The sequence below is a fragment of the Oncorhynchus clarkii genome, chromosome 1, assembly GCF_045791955.1.
Source record: "Oncorhynchus clarkii lewisi isolate Uvic-CL-2024 chromosome 1, UVic_Ocla_1.0, whole genome shotgun sequence".
Classification (NCBI taxonomy): Eukaryota; Metazoa; Chordata; class Actinopteri; order Salmoniformes; family Salmonidae; genus Oncorhynchus; species Oncorhynchus clarkii.
The window spans coordinates 75,220,675-75,237,763 of NC_092147.1; the positions used below are offsets into that span (position 1 = coordinate 75,220,675).

At 43.7% G+C, this 17,089-nt stretch overlaps 1 protein-coding gene across 6 annotated transcripts in view; it reads right to left on the bottom strand.

Annotated features, from left to right (window-relative positions):
• The window catches only part of LOC139412227 (regulator of G-protein signaling 7), a 58,725-nt gene that overhangs the window by 35,903 nt on the left and 5,733 nt on the right, over positions 1–17,089 (bottom strand). For 2 of the 6 annotated variants that reach the window (XM_071159081.1, XM_071159125.1), the window contains exon 1: positions 1,983–2,069. The exons of 3 other annotated variants lie outside the window; for them this stretch is intronic. In XM_071159081.1, the coding sequence (XP_071015182.1) occupies positions 1,983–1,985 (3 nt within the window). In that variant the 5' untranslated portion in view covers positions 1,986–2,069. Of the gene's footprint in view, positions 1–1,982; positions 2,103–17,089 lie in introns of those variants that run through there. One more of the 6 variants, XM_071159102.1, reaches the window with a different exon arrangement.

The following is a 17,089-nucleotide window of genomic DNA, read 5'->3' on the forward strand; positions in this document are numbered from 1 at the left end:
TAAACTCTTAATTTCTACTTAAAATATCAAAGGGATGCAAAAGGCCCTCATTTGGTGGAACGACCCTGATACTGCTGTTTCAGTTACTCTCCCAATAATCCATTTTGATGTTTCTAATGCTGGCTTTGCAGCCATTGATCCATTATAACTGTTTCTATTGCTAAGTCTGCCTTTACAACCACTGTTTATACCAGTATGTCCAATGCTGTCTCTGTTGTATCTGTATGTTGTTCTTTCTGTTTCTATTCCTTTGCTGTCTCTAAGGTGTCTGTTGATGGGTCTATGGTTTCTAATGTTGAGTCTAGGCTCTCTGTTGTTGTTTCTGCTGTTTGGACGGCTGTCTCTCTGGCTGATAGTGGGATAGAGATCCTGGGGCAAGGCCTCTCTCTCTCTCGCTGTGTCTCTCAGTGGGCGGACGGTGGGCGAAATGACTAAGCCAAGGTTGGTCGTGTGCTGGAACAAATTCCACTGAGAGCGTATAACGCTGCCCACCTACTGTGGTTTCATCACTCAAACAGCCCGCTGAAAATTAATAAATAAAGTAAAAAATAAAAGATGCATAATAATTTTCTGCAGTGTCTAACTGAGCTGGCTGAGCTGCACTGATGACAATTCAGCCACAGGAGATACTGATGAGAAAGAAACCAGAGAACATAACTACATGACATGCCTATGACCATGTTTATGAGGGTATTCACAAAACAAATACATACAGTTAAGCCTGGCCTGTAAATGTATTTTCTAATATTGATACTACTGTATGCGTTCCTCTCTCTTGTATTCTATGAGAGCGCAATCTATTCATCAAATCCAGTTTTATAATGATGTGATGTCGCAGCACGGGGCATTACGTCCATATACACCAACCACGGTGCATCCTGGGGGTTAGCATCTGCTGATTAGCTATGACACAGCGGGGGGAGTTCATCAAACTTTAACCCAGTTTAAAGATTCAGAGATGGATGCATTTTAACAGTTACTGATCATGTGAAACAAGGAAATGTACCACAGCAGTAAGTTTTAATAAGTATGGCTCCACCCAAATTGGGGCAAGTACTGTATGTAACTACAGTCTAAATAGTCAGGGTTCACATCTAGAGCTTGGGATAAGGTTCTATCTACAAAAAGATGATTCTGAGATAATTGGCTTTAACGTTCTCATTGATTTGAATGGTGTCAGCAATTTTTTATCTTGTATTCTTTTGAACTTAACAACATGAATTGGGGTATATCGGTAGAGAACATTGAACAGAACAAGGCTAGGTCAATAACTCATTTTTGACATGAATGCAGATAGAACCTTATAGACCAAAGTTCTCAACATGTGAAGAGTCTCATCTGTGGACAAAAAAAGACAAGGAAGGAGAAGGAGGGAGGTTGTGGAGGAAAACACAGATGCATTGGGAGTGGAGGGAGAGGGGGGATGGCTTCTATTTTTAGGTCCTGATAACATGAGAGAGAGAGAGAGAGAGAGAGAGAGAGAGAGAGAGAGAGAGAGAAGAGCATATCTAGCCCAGCCAAGCCCCTCCTTTGCACGTGCAACAGACGCTCGGGAACGCTCTGTCTCGCAAATACCAATGAGTTGGAAGCAGCTGGATCCTAACGGGCATTCCGGGCCACATCCCTGTCTCTTGAGCAGAGAGGGACTGAGAGTCAGATGGGACAGACACACAGCCAATAACCTTAGACTGACAGGCAAAGTAATGCTAAAATTGTATCGAGATCATAAGCGTTTTGATACACACTATTGATACATCTATACTGAACATTCACATACTTGCTAGAGGGCTTGTGATGGTCTGTTGGAGAGCAGGTTGCATCAATAACATCTTTCCAGTTATTAATTCGACACACTCATGAAAGGACAAAGGAGAAGCAAGATAGCTGAAAGAATCCAAATCAATCTACAAATGCCGTATCTTAATTAAGATCCTCAAATTAAGATCCTACATTTGTATAGTAAGGCACAAAAAATAGCTTACCATCTCCTAATGCACTGCTTAAGAATCAACCTTGTTTTTACTCTGCAAGGTTTGCATGCTTCCATCAGCTCCCGCTGGCACTGTACTGAGAGGATAATACATGATCTACCGGTTATCTCTGGCACAGGGGGAAATAGAGATGTAGGATCTTAATTTGAGCCAGTTTGCTACAGCAGAAAAATAATTCTGCACCAACAGGAAATGTGAATTATGTGTATTATAATTAATTAACTTTTTTGTTAACCTGGTAGGGTTCTGTCAGTAACTGTCTGGAAGCTCGACAAACATTTACATTGGCCTTCACTTTTATTTTGATGTTTTTATTGTTTCTAATGGATTTGATTTGAGGTTGATACCTTTTTCGTAAGGGAAAATCAAGCCTTTTTAAAACTCAAATATACTTTGATGTTTAGAAAGTTCTCCTGGAACAGGGTGATCAAATTAAGATCCTACATCTGTATAGGCTTTGTAAAGTCTGGGGCATCTGTAGAGGCTTAACAAGAAGATGGAGAAGCCTGTTAGCCACGTCTAACAGGAGGACACAAAGTCGACCTGAGACACACAGGAAGCCCAGACAGAGGATTGTACATCTGATTTATATGGCATTGTACAAGGCAGCTCAGTAAGACGCGGCCCCTTGTCTCAAACTGAAGGATTGCTGACAGGGTTCTGTCTTTCTCTTCTCCTCTATCTTGGAGAACTGTTTAATTGGTTGTTCATCAGCTTGGTTACAGCTTGGTTGTTATTTTTAAGTGTTTATGTGGGAAACTGGGAAATCATTGCATGCACTTCTGGGCGCAGGCAAGCACACACACACACATACATACATACTGTACACACACACACAAACCCTGACACATTCCTCACACCCTCAGTTAGCCAGAGATCTGTTGGACACCCTGTTGAAGTGTTGGAGATAATAGCGTTTGACTGAGTGCTGGTTGTCATGGGAATGCAACCATCAGTAATCCCAGTGGAGAGTGGGGAAGAGTGAAAAAGCACAACTTTTCCAGACACTGGTATTGTCCACAGGAATGTCACATTCCAATTAGTAGATAACCAAAGCAGGGAGACTGAAACACTCTGTGAGAAAAATAATGACAAGAAGAATGACTTGCGTTTTCCTATGGCGGGTACGTCTTGAAAACATCCTGGAGCATTTCTGCAACTGTTTAACCATCCTGAATGTAGTCTCTTTCATAGCTTCAGGAGAATTTCTAGGGATTTGGACAGAGTTGCACACTACCAATTAATTTAACTAGGGAGGCTTTAATTAATTGCACCATGTTAAATTAATGTAAGTAAGAAAAGTAATTTTGATACCAATTATAAGGGTTCATTTTTAACAGAGCTGGAAGATGAATTTATCAAATGAATACATAGACTGGAGAATGAAAATCCCAATATAAGTACAAGTTTATCAAAGTAGTTGGCTTTTGTAGTAGTAGTAAAGTAGTTGGCTTTTGTAATACTAGTATTGTCATCATTATTAATATAAAAATCCTGGCACATGTACGGACAGAAAAACACACAAATACTATTACAGCAAGACATTCTATGGGTGAACAGAGACAACGCAGAGGCACAGAGAGCCAAGATGGAGACTGGTGAGGTGAGCTAGGGCTATGACTGCCAAGCTGAACTAATGGCATGAAGCAGTGAGCTGGGTTGCAGGTGGAGACAACTCGATGAGCTGTGACCGCTGGTCTATGACTAATGTGACTCCATATTGAGGTCACAAATAAGCACTGAAATATGTATGGTAATTAGTAATGTAATTGTCATAGGCATGATGCAATACAGTATTTATTTTAATGTGACTGTTAGTTATTACAAACCTTGTTTGGTTGGAGGACTGACTTATTCCAAAAATACATCATCATAGAACAGAATCAAGACAATCCCCTCAAATAACAGAGAGTTTTGATGTGACTGCAACATAACATGCTTATTTAGAGTGTTCCTACCAAAAAAGCTGTGAATCATGGGTGAATCAACATTTCATATGGGAGGAAAAATAATTATGCTACGCAGCACCTCAATACATTCTCTCTCTCGTTCTCTCTTTCGCTCTCTTTCTCTGTCTCACTCCCTCTTTGTTTCTCTCTCTCTCTGGACTTCAAAGGAGAGAGAGAGAGGGATGGTTTGCTGGTAGGACTCCATACTGGGTTGGGGGGGTAGAGAGAGAGTGAAAGAGAGAGTGGAAGAGAGAGAGTAGAGAGGGAGAGAGAGAGAGAGAGGGAGAGAAAAAGGAGAGAAAGGAGAGAGAAGAGATGAGGTGGTAGCAAACAGAGGAGAGCGAGTGAAATAAATAAAAGGAAGAACATTGCGAGAGAGAAGAAGCAGGATGGACACACCGACACATCTGAGATCTAAGGGGAAAGCAGAGAGACACAGTTAAGCCAATCCGTCAGTTTTTCTCCCTGCAGTCATTAAGAGCTGACCATCTCTGAGCTCATTAAGCTCATCAGTGGTGTGGCCAGACCCTGCTAATCTGCCATTAGATGGAGAGTTGTAATTAAATGAATCAGACAGACAGACAGACAAGGCCTACGAGACCCTGAGTCAGCTATCCCTTTAATACCTAGACGTCCTCAGCCCCTTGTATAATACAGAAGAAAATACAGTTTAGTATGATTATAGTGCTAGCCAACAACAGTTAGGCTTTTCACAAGAGAGGGAGGAGAGATGGCCAAATGTGTGGACACTCCCACTGCCATACCATGCCAGCAAGGGAAGTAATCTAGATGTACAGGCCATTCTGTATTTGGTGCATCAGTAATATGCAACAGTCTGCCAAGGAATAATGATACATATTTTACCAATACTTTCATAATCTACTGATAGTGGTCTGTAATGTCCTACTTTTGGAGTAACATTTGGCATAGACTATAAAGACAAACTCAGGCTGTTCCATTTTCATAGACAGCAGGAGATATCATTTCTAGGATTGATGTCATACAGACATAGCATCTTCATTAGAGCCAGTTTGCCACAGCATAAAAATAATCCTCCAGCAACAGGATATGTGAACTATTATGTGGATTATAATTAATGGACATTTTTGTAGGGGTTGATACATTTTTCATAAGGGAAAATCAAGTCTGAAATTTCAAAGTGGAAAAAAGCTTTTTTAAACCTTAAATACACTTTGATGTTTAGAAAGTTCTCCAGCAAAGGGTTGATCAAATAAGATCCAAATAAGATCCTACATCTGTATAGGCTTTGTAAAGTCTGGGGCCTCTGTAGAGGCTTAACAAGAGGATGGAGACGCCTGTCAGACACGTCCAACAGGAAGACACAGAGTCGACCTGTGTTATGGTGAGTGAATGAGGACCCAAAAGCGAACTAACTTAAACAGAGCTTCTTTAATAACCAAACATAGGTAGGCTCAGATAGACCGGCAGATTCCGACAGGACAGGACAAGGTTACAGCAAACATGACGATAGTCTGGCTCAGGCATGAAACACAACAAACAAGAATCCGACAAGGACAGGAACAGAAACAGAGAGAGATATAGGGACCTAATCAGAGGGAAAAAGGGAACAGGTGGGAAACGGGGTGAATGGGTAGTCAGAGGAGACAAGGAACAGCTGGGGGAAAGCGGGGGAGAAAAGGTAACCTAACAACGACCAGCAGAGGGAGACAGGGTGAAGGGAAAGGACAGAGACAAGACACAACATGACAGTACATGACAGTACCCCCCCACTCACCGAGCGCCTCCTGGCGCACTCGAGGAGGAAACCTGGCGGCAACGGAGGAAATCCTCGATCAGCGCACGGTCCAGCACGTCCCGAGAGGGAACCCAACTCCTCTCCTCAGGACCGTACCCCTCCCAATCTACGAGGTACTGGTGACCACGGCCCCGAGGACGCATGTCCAAAATTCTACGGACCCTGTAGATGGGTGCGCCCTCGACAAGGATGGGGGGGGGGGGGGGGGAAGACGAGCGGGGGCGCGAAGGACGGGCTTGATGCAGGAGACATGGAAGACCGGGTGGACGCGACGAAGGTATCGCGGAAGAAGAAGTCGAACTGCGACAGGATTAATGACCCGAGAAATACGGAACGGACCAATGAACCGCGGGGTCAACTTGCGAGAAGCCGTCTTAAGGGGAAGGTTCTGAGTGGAGAGCCAAACTCTCTGACCGCGACAATATCTAGGACTCTTAATTCTACGCTTATTAGCAGCCCTCACAGTCTGCGTCCTATAACGGCAAAGTGCAGACCTGACCCTCTTCCAGGTGCGCTCGCAACGTTGGACAAAAGCCTGAGCGGAGGGGACGCTGGACTCGGCGAACTGAGATGAGAACAGCGGAGGCTGGTACCCGAGGCTACTCTGAAAAGGAGATAGCCCGGTCGCAGACGAAGGAAGCGAGTTGTGGGCGTATTCTGCCCAGGGGAGCTGTTCTGACCAAGACGCAGGGTTACGAAAAGAAAGACTGCGTAAGATGCGACCAATAGTCTGATTGGCCCGTTCTGCTTGACCGTTAGACTGGGGGTGAAAGCCGGAAGAGAGACTGACGGAAGCCCCAATCAAACGGCAAAACTCCCTCCAAAATTGAGACGTGAATTGCGGACCTCTGTCCGAAACGACGTCTGACGAAAGGCCATGAATTCTGAAAACATTCTCGATGATGATTTGTGCCGTCTCTTTAGCAGAAGGAAGCTTAGCAAGGGGAATGAAATGAGCCGCCTTAGAGAACCTATCGACAACCGTAAGAATAACAGTCTTCCCCGCTGACGAAGGCAGTCCGGTGACAAAATCTAAGGCGATGTGAGACCACGGTCGAGAGGGAATAGGAAGCGGCCTGAGACGGCCGGCAGGAGGAGAGTTACCGGACTTAGTCTGCGCGCAGACCGAACAAGCAGCCACGAAACGACGCGTGTCATGCTCCCGGGTGGGCCACCAAAAACGCTGGCGAATGGAAGCAAGCGTACCCCGAACGCCAGGGTGGCCGGCTAACTTGGCAGAGTGAGCCCACTGAAGAACGGCCAGACGAGTAGGAACGGGAACGAAAAGAAGGTTCCTAGGACAAGCGCGCGGCGACGGAGTGTGAGTGAGCGCTTGTTTTACCTGCCTCTCAATTCCCCAGACAGTCAACCCGACAACACGCCCCTCAGGGAGAATCCCCTCGGGGTCAGTGGAGGCTACTGAAGAACTGAAGAGACGAGACAAAGCATCAGGCTTGGTGTTCTTAGAGCCCGGACGATAAGAAATCACGAACTCGAAACGAGCGAAAAACAGCGCCCAACGCGCCTGACGCGCATTAAGTCGTTTGGCAGAACGGATGTACTCAAGGTTCCTATGGTCAGTCCAAACGACAAAAGGAACGGTCGCCCCCTCCAACCACTGTCGCCATTCGCCTAGGGCTAACCGGATGGCGAGCAGTTCGCGGTTACCCACATCATAGTTACGTTCCGACGGCGACAGGCGATGAGAAAAATACGCGCATGGGTGGACCTTGTCGTCAGAGAGGGAGCGCTGAGAAAGGATGGCTCCCACGCCCACCTCTGACGCGTCAACCTCGACAACGAACTGTCTAGAGACGTCAGGTGTAACAAGGATAGGAGCGGATGTAAAACGATTCTTGAGGAGATCAAAAGCTCCCTGGGCGGAAACGGACCACTTAAAGCACGTCTTGACAGAAGTAAGGGCTGTGAGAGGAGCTGCCACCTGACCGAAATTACGGATGAAACGACGATAGAAGTTCGCGAAGCCGAGAAAGCGCTGCAGCTCGACGCGTGACTTAGGGACGGGCCAATCAATGACAGCTTGGACCTTAGCGGGATCCATCTTAATGCCTTCAGCGGAAATAACAGAACCGAGAAATGTGACGGAGGAGGCATGAAAAGTGCACTTCTCAGCCTTCACAAAAAGACAATTCTCTAAAAGGCGCTGGAGGACACGTCGAACGTGCTGAACATGAATCTGGAGTGACGGTGAAAAAATCAGGATATCGTCAAGGTAAACGAAAACAAAGATGTTCAGCATGTCTCTCAGGACATCATTGACTAATGCCTGAAAGACAGCTGGAGCGTTAGCGAGGCCGAAAGGAAGAACCCGGTATTCAAAGTGCCCTAACGGAGTGTTAAACGCCGTCTTCCACTCGTCCCCCTCCCTGATGCGCACGAGATGGTAAGCGTTACGAAGGTCCAACTTAGTGAAAAACCTGGCTCCCTGCAGGATCTCGAAGGCTGAAGACATAAGAGGAAGCGGATAACGATTCTTCACTGTTATGTCATTCAGCCCTCGATAATCTATGCAGGGGCGCAGAGACCCGTCCCTCTTCTTGACAAAAAAAAACCCCGCTCCGGCGGGAGAGGAGGAGGGGACTATGGTACCGGCGTCAAGAGCTACAGACAAATAATCTTCGAGAGCCTTACGTTCGGGAGCCGACAGAGAGTATAGTCTACCCCGGGGGGGGGGTGGTTCCCGGAAGGAGATCAATACTACAATCATACGACCGGTGTGGAGGAAGAGAGGTGGCCCTGGACCGACTGAACACCGTGCGCAGATCGTGATATTCCTCCGGCACCCCTGTCAAATCACCAGGCTCCTCCTGTGAAGAAGAGACAGAGGAAACAGGAGGGATAGCAGACATTAAACATTTCACATGACAAGAGACGTTCCAGGAGAGGATAGAATTACTAGACCAATTAATGGAAGGATTATGACAAACTAGCCAGGGATGGCCCAAAACAACAGGTGTAAAAGGTGAACGAAAAATTAAAAAAGAAATGGTTTCACTATGATTACCAGAAACAGTGAGGGTTAAAGGTAGCGTCTCACGCTGAATCCTGGGGAGAGGACTACCATCCAGGGCGAACAAGGCCGTGGGCTGCTTTAACTGTCTGAGAGGAATGTCATGTTCCCGAGCCCAGGTCTCGTCCATAAAACAGCCCTCCGCCCCAGAGTCTATTAAGGCACTGCAGGAAGCTGACGAACCGGTCCAGCGTAGATGGACCGACAAGGTAGTGCAGGATCTTGAAGGAGAGACAGGAGTAGTAGCGCTCACCAGTAGCCCTCCGCTTACTGACGAGCTCTGGCCTTTTACTGGACATGAAGTGACAAAATGACCAGCGGAACCGCAATAGAGACAGAGGCGGTTGGTGATTCTCCGTTCCCTCTCCTTAGTCGAGATGCGGATACCTCCCAGCTGCATGGGCTCAGCACCCGAGCCGGCAGAGGAAGATGGTAGTGATGCGGAGAGGGAGGCGACGGAGAGCGCGAGCTCCTTTCCACGAGCTCGGTGACGAAGATCAACCCGTCGCTCAATGCGAATAGCGAGTTCAATCAAGGAATCCACGCTGGAAGGAACCTCCCGGGAGAGAATCTCATCCTTTACCTCTGCGCGGAAACCCTCCAGAAGACGAGCGAGCAAGGCCGGCTCGTTCCAGCCACTGGAGACAGCAAGAGTGCGAAACTCAATAGAGTAGTCTGTTATGGATCGATTGCCTTGACATAGGGAAGACAGGGCCCTGGAAGCCTCCTCCCCAAAAACAGATCGATCAAAAACCTGTATCATCTCCTCCTTAAAGTCCTGATACTGGTTAGTACACTCAGCCCTTGCCTCCCAGATTGCCGTGCCCCACTCACGAGCCCGTCCAATAAGGAGAGATATGACGTAGGCGACACGAGCAGTGCTCCTGGAGTAAGTGTTGGGCTGGAGAGAAAACACAATATCACACTGGGTGAGGAACGAGCGGCATTCAGTGGGCTCCCCAGAGTAACACGGCGGGTTATTGATTCTGGGCTCCGGAGATTCGAAAGCCCTGGAAGTGGCCGGTGGATCGAGGCGGAGATGGTGAACCTGTTCTGTGAGGTTGGAGACTTGGGTGGCCAGGGTCTCAACGGCATGTCGAGCAGCAGACACTTCCTGCTCGTGTCTGCCTAGCATCGCTCCCTGGATCCCGACGGCTGAGTGGAGAGGATCCAAAGTCGCTGGGTCCATTCTTGGTCGGATTCTTCTGTTATGGTGAGTGAATGAGGACCCAAAAGCGAACTAACTTAAACAGAGCTTCTTTAATAACCAAACATAGGTAGGCTCAGATAGACCGGCAGATTCCGACAGGACAGGACAAGGTTACAGCAAACATGACGATAGTCTGGCTCAGGCATGAAACACAACAAACAAGAATCCGACAAGGACAGGAACAGAAACAGAGAGAGATATAGGGACCTAATCAGAGGGAAAAAGGGAACAGGTGGGAAACGGGGTGAATGGGTAGTCAGAGGAGACAAGGAACAGCTGGGGGAAAGCGGGGGAGAAAAGGTAACCTAACAACGACCAGCAGAGGGAGACAGGGTGAAGGGAAAGGACAGAGACAAGACACAACATGACAGTACATGACAACCTGAGACACACAGGAAGGCCAGACATTGCAGGAACGTTCTCTTGCAACAGGGTGATCAAATTAAGATCTTACATCTGTATGAGTCCTAGCCTTATATGCAATAGTGGAAAAACACCAAGACAGAAATGCCTACGCAATCCAGCAATCCAACATCAAAATCACTATTTCCTTGTGAAATATATTTTCATCCCTTTTGAACTAGAGGTTGTATGTTTTCATATACACCCACATGAAAACATACCACAGTTTACTATAAAATACTACTACAAAAGCCAACTACTTTGATAAACTAAAATACTGCTTACTTAATAATTAATACTGTTGAATACTATACTAGACGCTGTAGTATACCTCAATCATGTGTAGTACTTACTATAGAATGGTGTAGTATACTGTAAAATACTATAATAAATACTACAGTATACTAAAAACCGCGAAAACACTACAGTATACAATAGATCATATATTGTGTTCCCTACAGGTTATAGAAAAGAGCAGAAGCTCTGAAATATCCATTCAGACCTCAGTCCTATCTACCTACAGGTTATAGAAAATTTGCTCTTTTAGTATTTTGTCCAGTAAGCTTCCTCAAGGCCAAAGCCTCCACTGCTATGTGAAAAATATAATAAAACAAAAACGCGGTAATAAATACTACAGTGATGTCCGCAAAAACACTAGAGTAATTAATATAGTACAGTTGAAGATGGGAGTTTACATACACCTTAACCAAATACATTTAAACTCAGTTTTTCACAATTCCTGACATTTAATCCTAGTAAACATTCCCTGTCTTAGGTCAGTTAGGATCCCCACTTTATTTTAAGAATGTGGAATGTCAGAATAATAGTTGAAAGAATGATTTATTTCGGCTTTTATTTCCCAGTGCGTTAAAATTTTACATACACTCAATTAGTATTTGGTAGCATTGCCTTTAAAATGTTTATCTTTGGTCAAATGTTTTGGATAGCCTTTCACAAGACTCCCACAATAAGTTGGGTGCATTTTGGTGTAACTGAGTCAGGTTTGTAGGCCTCCTTGCTCGCAAATGCTTTTTCAGTTCTGCCCACAAATGTTCTATGGGATTCAGGTCAGGGCTTTGTGATGGCCACTCCAATATCTTGACTTTGTTGTCCATAAGCCATTTTGCCACAACTTTGGAAGTATGCTTGGGGTCATTGTCCATTTGGAAGACCCATTTGCGACCAAGCTTTAACTTGTCTTGAGATGTTGCTTCAACATATCCACATCATTTTCCACCCTCATGATGCCATCTATTCTGTGAAGTGCACCAGTCCCTCCTGCAGCAATGCACCCCCACAACATGATGCTACCACCCCCGAGCTTCACGGTTGGGATGGTGTTCTTTGGCTTGCAAGCCTCCCCTTTTTCCTCCAAACATAACAATGGTCATTATGGCCAAACAGTTAAATTTTTGTCTCATCAGACCAGAGGACATTTCTCCAAAAAGTACGATCTTTGTCCCCATGTGCAGTTGCAAACCTGGCTTTGGCTTTTTTATGGCGGATTTGGAGCAGTGGCTTCTTCTTTCCTGAGCGGCCTTTCAGGTTATGTCGATATAGGACTCATTTTACTGTGGATATAGATACTTTTGTACCTGTTTCCTCCAGCAGCTTCTCAAGGTCCTTTGCTGTTGTTCTGGGATTGATTTGCACTTTTCGCACCAAAGTACGTTCATCTCTAGGAGACAGAATGCATCTTCATCCTCAGCTGTATGACGGCTGCGTGGTCCCATGGTGTTTATACTTGCGTACTATTGTTTTTACCGATGAACGTGGTACCTTCAGGTGTTTGGAAATTGCTCGCAAGGATGAACCAGACTTGAGGAGGTCTACAAAAGTGGAGTTCTTCACTGATTTCTTTTGATTTTCATATGATGTCAAGCAAAGAGTCACTGAGATTGAAGGTAGGCATTGAAATACATCCACAGGTACACCTCCAATTGACTCAAATTATGTCAATTAGCCTATCAGAAGCTTCTAAAGCCATGACATAATTAAGTGAAATAATCTGTCTGAAAATAATTGTTGGAAAAATTACTTGTGTCATGCACAAAGTAGATGTCCTAACCGACTTGCCAAAACTATAGTTTGTTAATAAGAAATTTGTGGAGTGGTTGAAAAACAAGTTTTAATGACTCCAACCTAAGAGTATGTAAACTTCCGATTTCAACTGTATATACTAGTTTTTTTACCACAGTATTTATACTATAGTAAACTATAAATAATACAGTATAGTACAGTCATGTCCGCAACACTACAATTAATAGTACAGTATTCACTGAAGTGTTTATGCAGACTTTAGTCCGCAAAAACAGTACATTGATTACTACAGTTAAGTCCACAAAAACAATACAGTGAATACTATAGTATTTAACCATAGTATACTATAGCATTTTTTCATGTGGGCAGTAGTCATTTCCGCTGGCCTACATAGCACACAAAGGGCTTCACACAAAGATTCCTCGGATCTGCCAATTAATGAGCCTCTCACTGAGTGAATTTGAATGCTGCTTGGGGGAGCTTGGCACTTCACAGCTCTTCACTCCGTACAATTGCAAGGGTCTGAATAGACCTGATACCCAGCTGATGATTCACTGTAATATCTGTAGACAGGATTCGTTTTACACAGCTGTGTTACCATGGCAGAGGCAAAACTATAGGCTTGTTCCTACATAATGCCCTGCGTGTTCACCACAGTATGCTCTCATCAATCAACAAATCAATAATCAATAGTACAATTAATTCACACATGCTGTATATGGTTTGTAAGCACAATAATATAAATGAGACCAATATTAAGTAAGAATAACAATAATGGAATCATACAATAACATTTGCTCAGCTGTGTGTTTAATGGTCATACACGTACTCTAGAGAGTGGAGAGAAGAACTCACCATTCCACTCACTGGCTGCCAAGACATGAAAAACAAAAGCCTGAATTGCCATACACACAACACAAGATCAGGCCTCTTGAAAAAACATTATCTGCAGATTCGAGCTTCTGGCTAAAGAGACAGAAGAAATGCAAATCAAAAGAAACACAGTCACTCACACCCTCAAACAGTCTCTCACACCCTCAAACAGTCACACCCTCAGTCACTCACACCCTCAAACAGTCATTCACACCGTCAAACAGTCACTCACACCCCCAAACAGTCACTCGCACAGCTGAAGCAGACCTTGGGAACCATTTGAGAGAGACAATTGAACAAATATTGAGACATAAATACACAAAGTTTTAAAACCTGGTAACTAAAGATCCGGAGGTTTCCCCAGCCATTATATAGAGCTATAAAAGCTTACCTAAAATCCTGGCATGGACGGGCTTATAAAGTGATTAAGTGGGTACTCAAATAATTGACATACAGGTTAAAATAATGGATATGCATGACCAATAATATCAAAGGTGTTTCAAATGTTATGAAAGAGCCCCAACCTTTCATCTGTTGTTCATCCTTTCCAAAGCCATTTTGGTGACAGGCACCCGTTGTATTCAATGAAAGCACTGTGATGTTTCAGATCAATCTAAGCATCTATAAGCATCTAGAGTAGGCACATGCACGCCCGCACGCACGCACACGCACGCACGCACGCACGCACGCACGCACACACACACACACACACACACACACACACACACACACACACACACACACACACACACACACACACCTACTGGAGGAGGATGTTGTTCTATCCTCTGTGTGACTATGAGCGCCTCACCGGGGCTGCTTTTGTCCCACATACAGAACGCAGCAGAGCATTATTCATCATAGCACGTGACCAAACTCAGAGAACCACACTCACAACCGCGATATTGACAGATGCTTTATACTGTATGTGACTGGAAAGAGTACATTACAGGGAGTAGGCAATGATTGGGTTGTGCCTGAAAACACCACAAATTGAAGTATGTGCATCGTAAAGGAGATACTGCATACTGTATCTTCTATTCGTATTTGATCGTTTGCTTTAACCCAGTGAAATGCTCTAACTTAAGTGTCAGCCAGGAGTGTTGTGAATAAATCAGGTAATCACAGCGCATGCTATTAATATGCTTGGAGGAAAAGCGGCACACAGCTCCACAGTAATCAGGTCAACACCTCTACCCCTCTTCCATCCATTTTCATTAGAAGTAAACGACAAGAGCTGAGAGAGGATATGGAGTGTTATTCCCAATGGAGTCCCTGTAAAACCTCCATCCACTATCAGCAGTAAAACTCTCCTTGGCCAGATTACAGAAAGTGTATATTTATTGGATGCCTTAAAATAGTGAGCAGAGACCAATATCTCATGAAAATCTTTACAGGAAATTAATTTGATGACCTACAATTGATTTTGAAAAAGGGACTTCAAACAACTTAGAAATGGCATGACTGTGATAACATTGTGCCAGAAATGGATTATCTAATGAATAAAGAAAATTGTTCTGTGAAGGTTCTGTTACAGGCAGCGGTGGAAAAAGTACTAAATTGTCATACCTTGAGTAAAAGTAAAGATACCTTAATATAAAATGACTAGAGTAAAAGTGAAAGTAACCCAGAAAAATACTACTTGAGTAAAAGTCCAAAAGTACCCGATTTTAAATGTACTTAAATACAGTGGTGGAAAAAGTACTACATTGTCAGACTTGGGTAAAAGTACAAAGTAAAAGTAAATTCTATACATCAAATTCCTTATATTTAGCAAACCAGATGGCACAATTGTATTTTTTATTACTTTTTTGACAGCTAGGGGCAACTCTAACACTCAGACATAATTCACCTTGTTAGTCAGTATGTGTTACACCTGTGCTGGTTGCCGTCTCATTAGTGGGAAGGTGTTTAACTTGTACTGGCCAAGGTGCTATTTAAGAGTGGCTGGCCCAGTGCTCCAGTTGTCTTGATAGATGTGGAGGGTTAACACCTTTAAAGGCACACCCTACTTGATTTATAAAAAACATTGATTTCCCTGATTTGGTTTTGCTCCACCTTTTTGGTTTGCTTATTGTCTTTAGGTTTGGTGTGGGTTTATCTTTTGTTTGCCTCTTAGTGGGCAAATTTAGTGGGTGCTCATGGTGGGTGTATTTTAGGTCCCAGCTGTTGTTGCTATGCAGCTTTCAGTGGACACCCCCATGTCCACCCCCACCCCCCACCCCCTCCTAAAAACCCACCTGTTTTGTTTTGGTTGTTGTCAGTGACTCTTTGTTAGTTCCCCTTTCTGTTTGAGCAACAATTTCTAGTTTCCTTGCTGGGGAACGTAACAGTTCCCAGAACATTGTTCTCATAACACAAACTGTCCAGTCGGGGTGATGATTATAGAATGTTTGTATAAAACATTTGTCTAATGTTGCAAGAATGGTTCTAGAACACATTTAATCTATTCTTTATAGGTTCCCAGAATGTTTCATTAGGTTGTGGGAAGAGTCTGGTGGGAACATCACAAAATATATGTTCCATAAACGCCAAAACTGTACAGTTGTGCAGATTATTACAAAATGTTTATTTTAGGGTGCAAAAAACACTCAACTGATGTTACAAGAATGTTCCCAGAACACATTTTGTCTGTTTTTTAAAGGTTCTCAGAATGTTTCATTAGGTTGTGGGAACAGTCTGGTGCTTACATTGTAGGGACTACAGGAGGCTGCTGAGGGGAGGACAGCTCATAATAAAGGCCGGAACGGCAACCACATGGACACCATGACAAAAGCTGTGGCCTTGTTATTAAATTTTTTTGTCAAATATGGTCAATCAGGACACAGAACAGTTATTAAAATGTTCCCATCCTCTTCATATGATGTGCACTTGTAACACTGTATTTTATGATTTTCTTTCTTAATCACATGTGGGGTTTGCAAGTTTAAAACTCACATGTGCAGATTGTCAACATATGAAGTGTCAACATATGAAGTGTAAAAAATGTGGATGTGCTTGCATAATTCAATTCTGTTCAAATGTCCTATGAATAAAATGAGAATGCCATGTGTCTCTATATCACCTACAATACAGTCCTCAAATGCAAATTGCCATGAAATCTGGAGAGAAACAAAACGGGGCTGTATTCCAATCTGATTTCTTATGCTTTAATTTGCATGCTGAGAATGTTGTGGTAAGATTAGGTCAAACTTAAATCTAACATTTTCTAAATGTTCTTGAAATGTTCTCAGGACCTCCATGTCAAGGTAAGCTGTATATTGTGTGAACATCAATGGAATATGAAACCTAAAACAAATATGCTATGAAGATCATAAAAAAAATACTTATTTCATTCTTACAACATTAAGGGAATGTATGTGCAACCTAACTTAAACGTTGTGTGAATGTCATCACAACTGAGCATATTTTGTGTTTTGTAATGTACCCACACTGTTCCCACAACCTAATTACATGTTCTGGGAACCTTTAAAGAACTCAGAAAGGCTGCTTTGTCAACATTCTTGTAACATCAAAAGAATACGAAACAAACATTATCTGAATGTCAGCACAACTGGACAGTTTTTGCGTTTTGGGAACTTGTCATGTCCCCACAATGTTACCACAACCTTTTGAAACATTCTGGAAACCATTAAAGAACAGACTAAATGTTTTCTGTGAGTGTTTTTGTAACATCAGGCGAATGTTTTTGCACACTAAAAGAAACATTGTAGAATAATCCACACAACTGGACAGTTATGGTGTTTTGGGAACCATTAAAGAACAGATTAAATGTGTTATAGGAACGTTCTTGCAACATCAGGCAAATGTTTTACA